This window comes from Citrus clementina, unplaced genomic scaffold (genome assembly GCF_000493195.1).
Source record: "Citrus clementina cultivar Clemenules unplaced genomic scaffold, Citrus_clementina_v1.0 scaffold_1, whole genome shotgun sequence".
Taxonomy (NCBI): domain Eukaryota; kingdom Viridiplantae; phylum Streptophyta; class Magnoliopsida; order Sapindales; family Rutaceae; genus Citrus; species Citrus x clementina.
In genome coordinates this window covers 6,081,256-6,093,196 of record NW_006263303.1, presented here as the reverse complement: position 1 = coordinate 6,093,196, position 11,941 = coordinate 6,081,256, and the positions used below count along the sequence as shown (strand labels likewise).

The following is an 11,941-nucleotide window of genomic DNA, read 5'->3' as shown; positions in this document are numbered from 1 at the left end:
AAAAAAAGTCGGTATGTAGACAGTATGCCCTGAGATATATAATTTTTAAATGAAAATTGCTAAAGGGACTAAAGGCTGATAAAATGTTAATAAATAATGCCTTGTAGTGTTATAGTGTACGTTAATTGACGATGTTATATAGTTCATTTTATTAGTGCTTTGTCACTTTTTTAATCCAAATATCTAAATGAAAAATGCTGAAACGATTTCCTGCAAAGTACTACAAAGATGACAATGAGATAGGAAATTGAAACAACATTTATTTATAAAAATAAAAAAATTGCAAACAAAAGGATCTCAGTATGTAACCATATATATCATTTTATTGAATTATTATTAGCCGGAGCATCATCATGTTTTTCTTTTATTCAAGGCTTAGTTATATATAATTAATTAAGCAATGGGATCAACAATTAAAGATAAAACACGAGCTTTAGTAATTTCTTGAACACCGTGTCCGTGACCTTCTCCAAATTGGTACATGCATTGAGACATCCTCGCCAAATTCATTGCAATCCCAACAAAAACGTCAGACACGAAATGTGGGTTTACAAATCGATCACGGTTCATCTTCATCCATGTCTGAGCAATCAAATCATGTATATGTTCACGAGCCTCTCTCTCTCAGACTCCAGCTTCATGCATGTAACATTGAATTGATTTATGAGCATCTCCCCTCTTCAGTTCATCCTAATAATTAATTCAATCAAACGTATTGTCAACAACATTAACAATTAACTAATTATCTAATAATCAGATTGTGAGTACTACAATTTGTTATGGAGAATATCCTATACTGCTGAGAATAATTCCTCAACTAATAATAAGAATATATTATGTTGTCAGTGGATATGAGATATCTTCCATAACAAATTTAATATTAAAAATGAATTAATTGTACCGATGATTTTCCCAAATCGTCTGCAAGTCGTAGAATTATTGATGACCAACGAATTATGTTGGGATAATCTTTCATGAATTCCAAGCCCTCCGTTGTTATTGGATTTGCTGTAGAAGTGTTTGCATGGACTAGAATTACAGGTGCTGCTACCAAAATCCAAGCATTTTCCATGTACTCTTGGAGTGTTGGTATGTAGCCGTTGTCGTACCACTTGGCCTCCACTAAATATGTTTTGCATAGATTTGCCCACTGAAAGTTTTATTTTTGTATATCGAATTGATTAATATAATATCAAATACAAAAGCATAAATTAAATTAATTAAAGGGAAATAATTTCCAAGCACCTCAAGAATATTATAAATATAATTAGTCACCATAAATTTCAAATGATATCTTGGCACTAACTCAAATTTTAATTTTATATCAACCAGGCATTTTTTTATTAACTCTATAGCTATCATTAAATAATTTAAGGTAAAAGACCAATTTACCCTAAAATGAAAAACACATGGTAAATTGGTGGTGCAAAATAATCTTTTATCTTATATTATTTTAATAGTGACTAACGGAGTTAAGACAAAAGTGATCGGTTTACATAAAATTAAAACTTGAAATGATGTAGAGATAATACTAGTTATCATAGCAGTTATTTAAACTTTTTGATATTCTTAAGGTGATTGGAGAATAATATTCCTTAATCAAAATGAAAGGTTTAATCTACTAGTACCGCTTTCTTAAGATAAGAAATGACCATGCCAACTCCTTGATCCCGAAGAGCATCAAAAGCCATTTCATTTATGGAATTATGGAGAGCAAGAAAGCACAACTTCGTATAGTCTGAAAGTTGCTCTATTGTAGTAGCGTCCCACCTAACAATGTAATACAACTAAATTAAAATAAGAGAGGTGTATAAATTTATAAATTCTTGAGTAATGATCTAGTGAATAATGTGCTCACTTTATGTTGGGCAATACTATCACATAATTTATATAATTACTTCATAATTTTAACAATATTCATTAGGAATCACAAAATTATATCATGTGTCCAAGTGTTTATCATACGATGAGTACTAATCCTCACTAAATCATTTTCCATACACAATCATACGGATAGAAATGACATTAAATAAAAGTAACCTCTCAACTGCATCCCTGAAAAGTTCAAGTTCGTCCAAAGTCCCATAGACATCATAAACATCATCTATTGTTGTTATTAAGGCGTTGACCATTGTAGACATCCGTCTACTATATCCAAAATCCGGTTCGAATATCACCCCTACGGTCCAGAAGAAATTCTCCATTATTCTGTCTCTTGCAAAATTCAACCTCTCCCCAAGTCCTGTTTTCTTCCACCACCTGACCACATAATTAATTAGCATGAAATTAATTGAGTTACATGAATACATTCTCAGTTAGATTTAATCATTCTTGAGTGCGAATCTCCACATTTTCACAAATGCTATTGTGAAGATAGCTCATTATGCAGAAGTGAAGAAGAAGAATCAGCATAGTGTTAAGCCTTGTAACCAGAATGTCAAGTTACCAGTTGTCATTAGTGCCACGTCAGAAGATCCAAGTCAGCAGCAGTTACCAGCTTAACTAACTTCACAACGCACACTCTGTATTTTGTTATTGTTAGCTGAGTGAGCTTGTGTTTAATAATTAGTTAGTGAGCAATTAGTTAGAGTATGTAAAGCATGTATAAATAGCTACATATTCGAGATTGTTAATGTGTACAAAATATCAGTTCATTAATGAAATAAGAAATTTTCCTCTATTTTTCTCAGTTGCCAAATAGCAGCACTTATCAACTTTTACAATTTCTTCATGGTATCAGAGCCATTCATGGCAACCTCAAGCAATCAAAATACAGTAGCTACAAATCAAACAACTTTTTCTTTCATCACACCAATCAAATTAGATAGATCTAACTACATGCTTTGGAAAAATCAAGTGCTGGCCTCCATTAGAGGAAATCGACTTGAAGGATACATTAATGGAGAAAAGATTGCACCAAATCGATTTATAGCATCATCAAGCTTTGCTGGAGCAACTTCTGGAGTTGCTGGATCTTCTCAACAGATCGAGAATCCTGAATACACAGTTTGGAGATCTCAAGATCAAACATTACTCAGCTGGCTTCTTAGCTCAACAACTGAAGGTATTCTCAGTCTAGTTCACTCATGTAATACTTCATTTGATGTATGGAAAACATTAAAGAAAAGGTTTGGTGTACAATCTGAGGGTAGAGTTCTTCAACTTAAGTATGAGATGAGTGTCTTAAGAAAAGAATTACTAAGTATTGAAGAATATTGCTTAAAAATGAAACAAGTTACAGACAAATTGGCGTGTGCTGGTAGTCCTGTATTAGATAGAGATATGTTGCAATAAATTCTCAATGGTTTAGGAGCTGGCTATTTGGAGTTAACTACTTTTATCACAGCAAGCAAATTGGATTATAATGATGCTTGTGCTTTATTACTCACTCATGAAGCCAGACTTGAACAAAGTCAAAGTGAAAAGCACATGTTTAATGCAAACTATGCTAATATGTCTAACTGGAATAATAATAGTATGATGAATGCATACTATGCTCAAATAAGAGGTCAAGCTAGGAGAGGAGGATATACAAGAGGTTTCCAGGGCAATTATAATGGTCATTCAGGTGGTAGAAATGGCATGTTTAATGATAGATGAATATTTTTAAACTCACATCCAAGAGGTTTTCCTGTTGGAACTGGTCATTTTGGTAATCATGGAAGAAATCAAATGATGATGGGAAGTAATAGATTTGGTTCTTCTGGAAGAGGTTCATTTAGAAGTACTGGTTTTTCTGGTACTGGTAATTTGCCTTCTTTTGAATCACAAGCATCCAACAGTGATGATTCCATGAATACATGTCAGATTTGCTTCAAAGCAGGACATACAGCTGTTGAATGTTGGCACAAATTTGAAGAAAATTACATACCTCAGCCACCAAGACAATTTCAGAGAGAAAAAGGTTCAAAGTCTGCTTATATAGCTAATTATGAACCTGCATACATGCCTTACTATTCAACAAATGATGATCCATGGCCTGTCAATAGTACTAGATTACAAATGTCACATTCTGGACATTCTTGTGTATCTGACTATTCTGGTATACCCTAGGCTGGAGCTACTTCTGGTGCACATTGTGAAGGACCTGCAGATGAAGGCTGGTACCTGGACAGTGGTGCCACTCATCATCTGACCAACAACATGGGAAATCTGAATATTAGAGATGAGTTTAGAGGTAATAATAAGCTCATTATTGGTAATGGTGAAGGTTTATCAATAACTCATATTGGTGATTCTTATTTTTCATTCAAGAGTTCAAAATCTCAACCTGCAGATTCACATATTGCACTTAAAGATATTTTGCTCGTTCCCTCTATCACAAAGAACCTAATAAGCATTTCCAAACTTACCACTGACAATGACATTTCTGTTGAATTTCTTGGATCATTTTGTGTTGTGAAGGATTTGCTGAAGGGACAAGTTCTAATGCAGGGCATTGCTGAGAAAGGATTGTATAAACTGCTGGTCAAACTTATGTCTTCCACCAAGAATTTTGAGTCATCATCTGTTGTGTCTCATAGTCAAGCCAATAAACCTCTGTCAATGTTATCATTCTGTCACCTTGCTTCTCATATGCCATATGTAGAGTTCATAAATAATCCAAACATTTGTTTATAGAATGGTATTGATGTATGTTCTGATAAGCCTAATAAAATAGCTCTTTTACACAGAAGATTTGGCCACCCAAATTCTCAAAGCTTATTGCATTTACTCAAACTTCATCATACTGATAAGTTCTCTATGAATATGGTTAAACAAGCAACATAGCATTTCTGTGAAGTATGTCAGTTGGGTAAAATACACAAATTGCACTTCCCAATTACAGAAATCAAAACCAAATCAGCACTTGAACTTATACACACTGATCTTTGAGGTCCCTCACCAGTTATTTCAAGAGAATGGTTTAGATATTATATTAGCTTTGTTGACGATTTCACTAGATATACTTGGATTTACCCATTGAAATTAAAATAAGAAGCTTTAGAAGTTTTTAAGCTATACATGTTGCAAGTTGAAAACCAGTTCCAAACAACCATTAAGATACTACAATCTGACTGGAGGGGAGAATACAGATCATTCACTGAATTTTTAAATTATTTTATTTAGGCACTCTTGTCCACATACTCATCATCAGAATGACTTAGTTGAGAGAAAGCACAGACAAGTGGTAGAATTGGGTCTTACATTGTTAGCTCAAGCTAAGCTTCCTTTGAATTTTTGGTGGGATTCTTTCCATGCTTCAGTTTATCATATCAATAGGTTACCAACTTCAGCTCTTAAAATGTTGACACCATATGAAAAACTTTTCAAACATAAAGCTGATTATAAGATGCTGAAATGTTTTGGATGTGCTTGCTATCCATACTTGAGAGATTACAATAACCATAAGTTTGATTATCACACAAGTAAATGCATATTCATTGGTTATAGCCCTGCTCACAAAGGATATAAATGTCTGCATCATTCTGATCGTATATACATAGCAAGGCATGTCATATTTGATGAAAATGCATTTCCTTTCTCTTCAGATCCTAATTTCAATTATGAAAGCAAAATACAACCAATATGTAGCTATACTTTGTCTCCTCATCAAGTTTTTCATTTGTCCACTCTTCATGTTGTGTCAAATCCTTGTGATAGCAGTTTTGAATCCTGTCCTCCAACATGTTCCAACAGCACAGAACTGTTCCCACTAGCAGATCACCTCCAAGCAAATGAGGGTACCCAACTTCAAACACCAAATCTTAATTCTGCTCTTGAACCTACTCATGAAAAAAACTCACCAAACACTTCAGATTTTTCTCCAATTCAATTACCATCTCAATCTCAAATAACCTCAAACAATATTCAACCTTTACAAAACAATCACCCCATGATGACAAGAGGAAAAGCAGGTATTTTTAAACAAAAAATGTATACTGTTATGAAGCTTTGCAAGATACAAATTAGTTTACAGCTATGAAAAATGAGTATGACGCACTAATCGAAAATAGAACTTGGTCTTTAGTACCAAGAACAGAAAACCAGAAAATTGTTGGGAATAAGTGGGCGTATAGGATAAAGTATAATACTGATGGCAGTGTAGCTAACTATAAGGCTCGGTTGGTGGCAAAAGGGTTTCAACAGATTGAAGGTGTGAATTATTTTGATACCTTTAGTCCAGTGATAAAGCCAGCAACAGTTAGAGTAGTTCTTAATCTTGCAGTGATCAATCAGTGGATAATTAGACAGGTGGATATCAACAATGCATTCTTAAATGGTGAGTTGTCAGAAGAGGTGTCTATGTAGCAACCTGAAGGATTTGTTGATAAAAGCAAACCTAACTATGTTTGCAGATTACACAAAGCATTATATGGTCTTAAGCAAGCTCCTAGAGCTTGGTTTGAAAAGCTCAGAGGATGTCTTTTGCAATGGGGTTTCAGAAATTCCAAATCTGATTCTTCTTTATTCTTAAGAAGAACTAAATTGTCACTCATTATGGTATTGATATATGTTGATGACATATTAGTTACTGGACCTAACAGTGGAGAATTGGACAGCTTCATTCAACAATTTAATACTATTTTTGCTTTGAAAGACTTAGGAAGATTGTCTTATTTCCTTGGTATATAAGTGTTGTATGGTCAAGATTGCATTTATTTGTCTCAGAAGAAGTATATAAGAGATTTGCTTGCTAAAGTAGATATGCTTGATTGTAAAGAAGTGATAACACCAATGTGTAGTGGCAAGGACTCAAAGTTGCAGAAGATAGTTAAAGGAGAATTGGGTTACTATGTTAAAGATGCTACTCATTATAGAAGCATTGTAGGTGGTCTCCAGTACCCGATCTTGACAAGACCAGAAATTGCTTATTCTGTTCATAAGCTGAGCCAATATGTATCTGTACCAACTATGCAACATCTTATGGCTTGCAAAAGGGTTCTTAAATATCTAAAGGAGACACATGATTATGGCTTAAAGTTTGTTAAGGATGGTGATATGAAACTTACTTCATTCACTGATGCAGATTGGGGAAGTGACTTGGATGATAGAAAATCAATTGGAGCTTACTGTGTGTATCTTGGAAATAATATGATTTCATGGTCTTCGAAGAAGCAAACAGTAGTCACTAAATCTTCAGCTAAGAGTGAATATAGGGCACTTGCTTCAGCTACTTTAGAAATAGCTTGGTTAAAATCATTGTTTCTGGAAATGAGAGTATGCTGTGTAGAGAGACCAACAATATGGTGTGATAATATAAGTGCAACACAACTAGCAAAGAATCTTGTGTTCCATTCAAGAACTAAACACATTGAGATTGATGTTCATTTTATTCGAGATAAAGTGTTAGCTGGTGACCTCAAAATCTGTTATGTGCCAAGTGAAGATCAGATTGCAGATATCCTAACCAAGCCCTTATCTTCTCCTCAGTTCAATTACTTAAGGGACAAACTCAATGTCTTTCCATGTCCTTTAAGTTTGAGGGGGGCTGTGAAGATAGCTCATTATGCAGAAGTGAAGAAGAAGAATCAGTATGGTGTTAAGTCTTGTAACAAGAATGTCAAGTTACCAGCTGTCATTAGTGCCACGTCAGAAGATCCAAGTCAGCAGCAGTTACCAGCTTAACTAACTTCACAATGCACACTCTGTATCAACTTGCCTAATTGATCATTGATTCATCACTCCAAGACTTAGCACAACTCTGACAGTGGCTGGTTTTATCACTGGACTGAAAGTTTCAAAATAGTTCACCCTTGCAATCTGCTGAAAACCCTTTGCCACTAACCAAGCTTTATACTTAGCTAAACTGCCATCAGTGTTGTGTTTAACTCTTTATACCCACTTATTGCCAACTATATTTTGATCACTTGTTCTTGGAACTAATGACCCTGTATTGTTACGAGTTAAAGCATCAAATTCATTTTTCATAGCTGCAAACCAATTTGGATCATGTAATGCCTCATGAACTGTATCTGGTTCCTTGTGTTCAAGAACTGTTGTGTATACTTTGGGTTTAAAGATACCAGCTTTACTCCTGGTGATCATTTGGTGTGTGTTTGGTTGAGATGAGGGTTGTTGAATGATTATTGATGTTTGTATATTGGATGAAATATGTATTGGTTGATTGTTAGGTGAAGTGGATGGAGACGATGTAGGTTGAACAGGTAAATATGAGATTTTATAGGTTCTTCTGGTATAGTGTACTGGGTTGAAGCTGAGTTAACCAAGTGGTCAGAACCACTGCAATTGGAACTTACAGAGTCAGGATTAGTCAAGCTGCCATCAGGAAAAAAAGGAGTTACAGATAGAGTAGTGAGATGATAGACTTGTTGAGGAGTAAGAAGAATAGGAGAGCAAAAATTGGATTTCTGTGACTCGTAAATATTTGAGTAAGGAAATGTATTTTCATCAAAAACATGTCTAGCTATGTATACTTTTCCAGAAGGATGAAGAAACTTATACCCTTTGTGAGATGGACTATATCAAACAAAAATGCATTTACTCGAATGATAGTCAAATTTATGTCTATTATAATCTCTTAAGTAGGGATAACAACAACAACCAAAACATCTAAGCATGTTATAATCTGGTTTATGATTGAACAATTTCTCATAGGGTGTATCAAAATGAAGAGTGGCAGAGGGTAATCTATTAATGTGATACACTGCTGTATGAAAGGTGTTCCACCAAAATTTAAAAGGTAAGTGAGCTTAAGCTAGTAAAGTGAGTCCTAGTTCAACAACATGTCTATGCTTTCTTTCAGCTACCCCATTTTGATGATGTGTGTAAGGACAAGGGTGTCTAAATAGGATTCCAGATTGATTCAAAAAGCTAGTGAATGGTCTATATTCCCCTTCCTAATCAGATTGCAACATCTTAATGGAGGTATCAAATTATTTTTCAACTTGCAGTTTGAAGAGTTTGAATACTTCTAAGGCTGCTGACTTTAGTTTCAAAGGAAAAATCCAGGTATACTTACTAAAGTCATCTGCAAAGCTGATGTAGTATGAATAACCCTCTTTGAAAGGATGAGGTGAAGGGCCCTAGAGGTCTCTATGTATTAGTTCAAGAATTTTGGTTGTTTTGGTTTCAGTAGCAGGAAAATGCAATCTATGTGATTTTCTCATTTGACATTCTTTACAAATGATTGTAAGTGCTTGTTGTTTTACATTGTGAGAAATATTAATAGACTTGACTTGTTTGAGCAAATGCATTAGTGTATGAAAATTGGGATGGCCAAATCGTTTAACAATCTCGAATATGTAGCTATTTATACATGGTTTACATACTCTAACTAATTGCTCACTAACTAATTATTAAACACAAGCTCACTCAGCTAACAATAATAAAATACAGAGTGTGCATTGTGAAGTTAGTTAAGCTGGTAACTGCTGCTGACTTGGATCTTCTGACGTGGTACTAATGACAGCTGGTAACTTGACATTCTTGTTACAAGGATTAACACCATGCTGATTCTTCTTCTTCACTTCTGCATAATGAGCTATCTTCACAATAGCATTTGTGAAAATGTGGAGATCCTCACTCAAGAATGATTAAATCTAACTGAGCATGTATTTATGTAACTCAATTAATTTCATGCTAATTAATTATGTGGTCAGGTGGTGGAAGAAAACAGGACTTGGGGAGAGGTTGAATTTTGCAAGAGACAGAATAATGGAGAATTTCTTCTGCACCGTGGGGGTGATATTCGAACCGGATTTTGGATATAGTAGACGGATGTCTACAATGGTCAATGCCTTAATAACAACAATAGATGATGTTTATGATGTCTTTGGGACTTTGGACGAATTTGAACTTTTCACGGATGCAGTTGAAAGGTTACTTTTATTTAATGTCATTTCTATTCGTATGATTGTGTATGGAAAATGATTTAGTGAGGATTAGTACTCATCGTATGATAAACACTTGGACACATGATATAATTTTGTGATTCCTAATGAATATTGTTAAAATTATGAAGTAATTATATAAATTATGTGATAGTATTGCCCAGCATAAAGCGAGCACATTATTCACTTGATAGTATTGCCCAGCATAAAGCGAGCACATTATTCACTAGATCATTACTCAGGAATTTATAAATTTATACACCTCTCTTATTTTAATTTAGTTGTATTACATTGTTAGGTGGGACGCTACTACAATAGAGCAACTTCCAGACTATACGAAGTTGTGCTTTCTTGCTCTCCATAATTCCATAAATGAAATGGCTTTTGATGCTCTTCGGGATCAAGGAGTTGGCATGGTCATTTCTTATCTTAAGAAAGCGGTACTAGTAGATTAAACCTTTCATTTTGATTAAGGAATATTATTCTCCAATCACCTTAAGAATATCAAAAAGTTTAAATAACTGCTATGATAACTAGTATTATCTCTACATCATTTCAAGTTTTAATTTTATGTAAACCGATCACTTTTGTCTTAACTCCGTTAGTCACTATTAAAATAATATAAGATAAAAGATTATTTTGCACCACCAATTTACCATGTGTTTTTCATTTTAGGGTAAATTGGTCTTTTACCTTAAATTATTTAATGATAGCTATAGAGTTAATAAAAAAATGCCTGGTTGATATAAAATTAAAATTTGAGTTAGTGCCAAGATATCATTTGAAATTTATGGTGACTAATTATATTTATAATATTCTTGAGGTGCTTGGAAATTATTTCCCTTTAATTAATTTAATTTATGCTTTTGTATTTGATATTATATTAATCAATTCGATATACAAAAATAAAACTTTCAGTGGGCAAATCTATGCAAAACATATTTAGTGGAGGCCAAGTGGTACGACAACGGCTACATACCAACACTCCAAGAGTACATGGAAAATGCTTGGATTTTGGTAGCAGCACCTGTAATTCTAGTCCATGCAAACACTTCTACAGCAAATCCAATAACAACGGAGGGCTTGGAATTCATGAAAGATTATCCCAACATAATTCGTTGGTCATCAATAATTCTACGACTTGCAGACGATTTGGGAAAATCATCGGTACAATTAATTCATTTTTAATATTAAATTTGTTATGGAAGATATCTCATATCCACTGACAACATAATATATTCTTATTATTAGTTGAGGAATTATTCTCAGCAGTATAGGATATTCTCCATAACAAATTGTAGTACTCACAATCTGATTATTAGATAATTAGTTAATTGTTAATGTTGTTGACAATACGTTTGATTGAATTAATTATTAGGATGAACTGAAGAGGGGAGATGCTCATAAATCAATTCAATGTTACATGCATGAAGCTGGAGTCTGAGAGAGAGAGGCTCGTGAACATATACATGATTTGATTGCTCAGACATGGATGAAGATGAACCGTGATCGATTTGTAAACCCACATTTCGTGTCTTTAGTTGTTTCTCTTCGAGCTTGTTGAACATGGCGTTGAAAGCTTTCTTCTTTAGGCAGTTTGTCACCCAATAGTCCACATTACATAGGTAGTAGTTATGCTTACGCTTGACTTTCTCCTTACCGTCCTTCAAACCATCATTCTTTTGTGACAGTTTTTCTTAGCCATCATAATGTGGTAGCTTATCTCCTTTTAATTTGCACCTCCACATTTCCTATGTTGGGGCTTATTATCCTTCTTTGGCTTAGATGATTCATCATTTCGAAATTCTACAAGTATATCTACCTCAGTGAGGGTAGTGGAGGTGTCATTCACTTGGTACCATTGAAGCTCCCGTTGTGCCCATGGTTAGAGTCCTTCCATAAAGATGAACAACAAGTCATTTGGGTTCATGTTCTCGAGATGGACCCTATATGCTTCAGTTCTCTCATCTTTTTGTTAGCCTCTTACGCTACACTCCCTGGATAAAATTACTTCTTTGGCTCGCGCTTGAACAAGTCCCATGTGTTGATAATACACATCATGCGTATAATCTTTGCAGGCTTCTATTGCCACCAAGTAGTTGCGTGAT

The 11,941-nt window shown here is 34.4% G+C and overlaps 1 protein-coding gene and 1 pseudogene across 1 annotated transcript; one reads left to right on the top strand and one right to left on the bottom strand.

Annotated features, from left to right (window-relative positions):
• Window positions 1-393: 393 nt before the first annotated feature.
• Window positions 394-2,309, bottom strand: LOC112095577 (annotated as a pseudogene).
• Window positions 2,310-9,657: 7,348 nt separating this feature from the next.
• Window positions 9,658-11,277, top strand: LOC112095576 (gamma-terpinene synthase, chloroplastic-like). Its single transcript, XM_024177684.1, has 4 exons — window positions 9,658-9,821; window positions 10,132-10,273; window positions 10,752-11,000; window positions 11,212-11,277. Exons 1-4 carry the CDS (start codon window positions 9,658-9,660, stop codon window positions 11,275-11,277), a joined length of 621 nt encoding a protein of 206 aa, XP_024033452.1.
• Window positions 11,278-11,941: the final 664 nt, after the last annotated feature.

Excerpts from the sequence above, each read along its gene's own strand:
- LOC112095576 (XM_024177684.1), top strand. The coding sequence starts at position 9,658 with ATGGAGAATTTCTTCTGCACCGTGGGGGTGATATTCGAACCGGATTTT. Across the intron at positions 9,822-10,131 it reads TTCACGGATGCAGTTGAAAG|GTGGGACGCTACTACAATAG; the intron begins GTTACTTTTATT and ends TTACATTGTTAG. Across the intron at positions 11,001-11,211 it reads ACGATTTGGGAAAATCATCG|GATGAACTGAAGAGGGGAGA; the intron begins GTACAATTAATT and ends ATTAATTATTAG.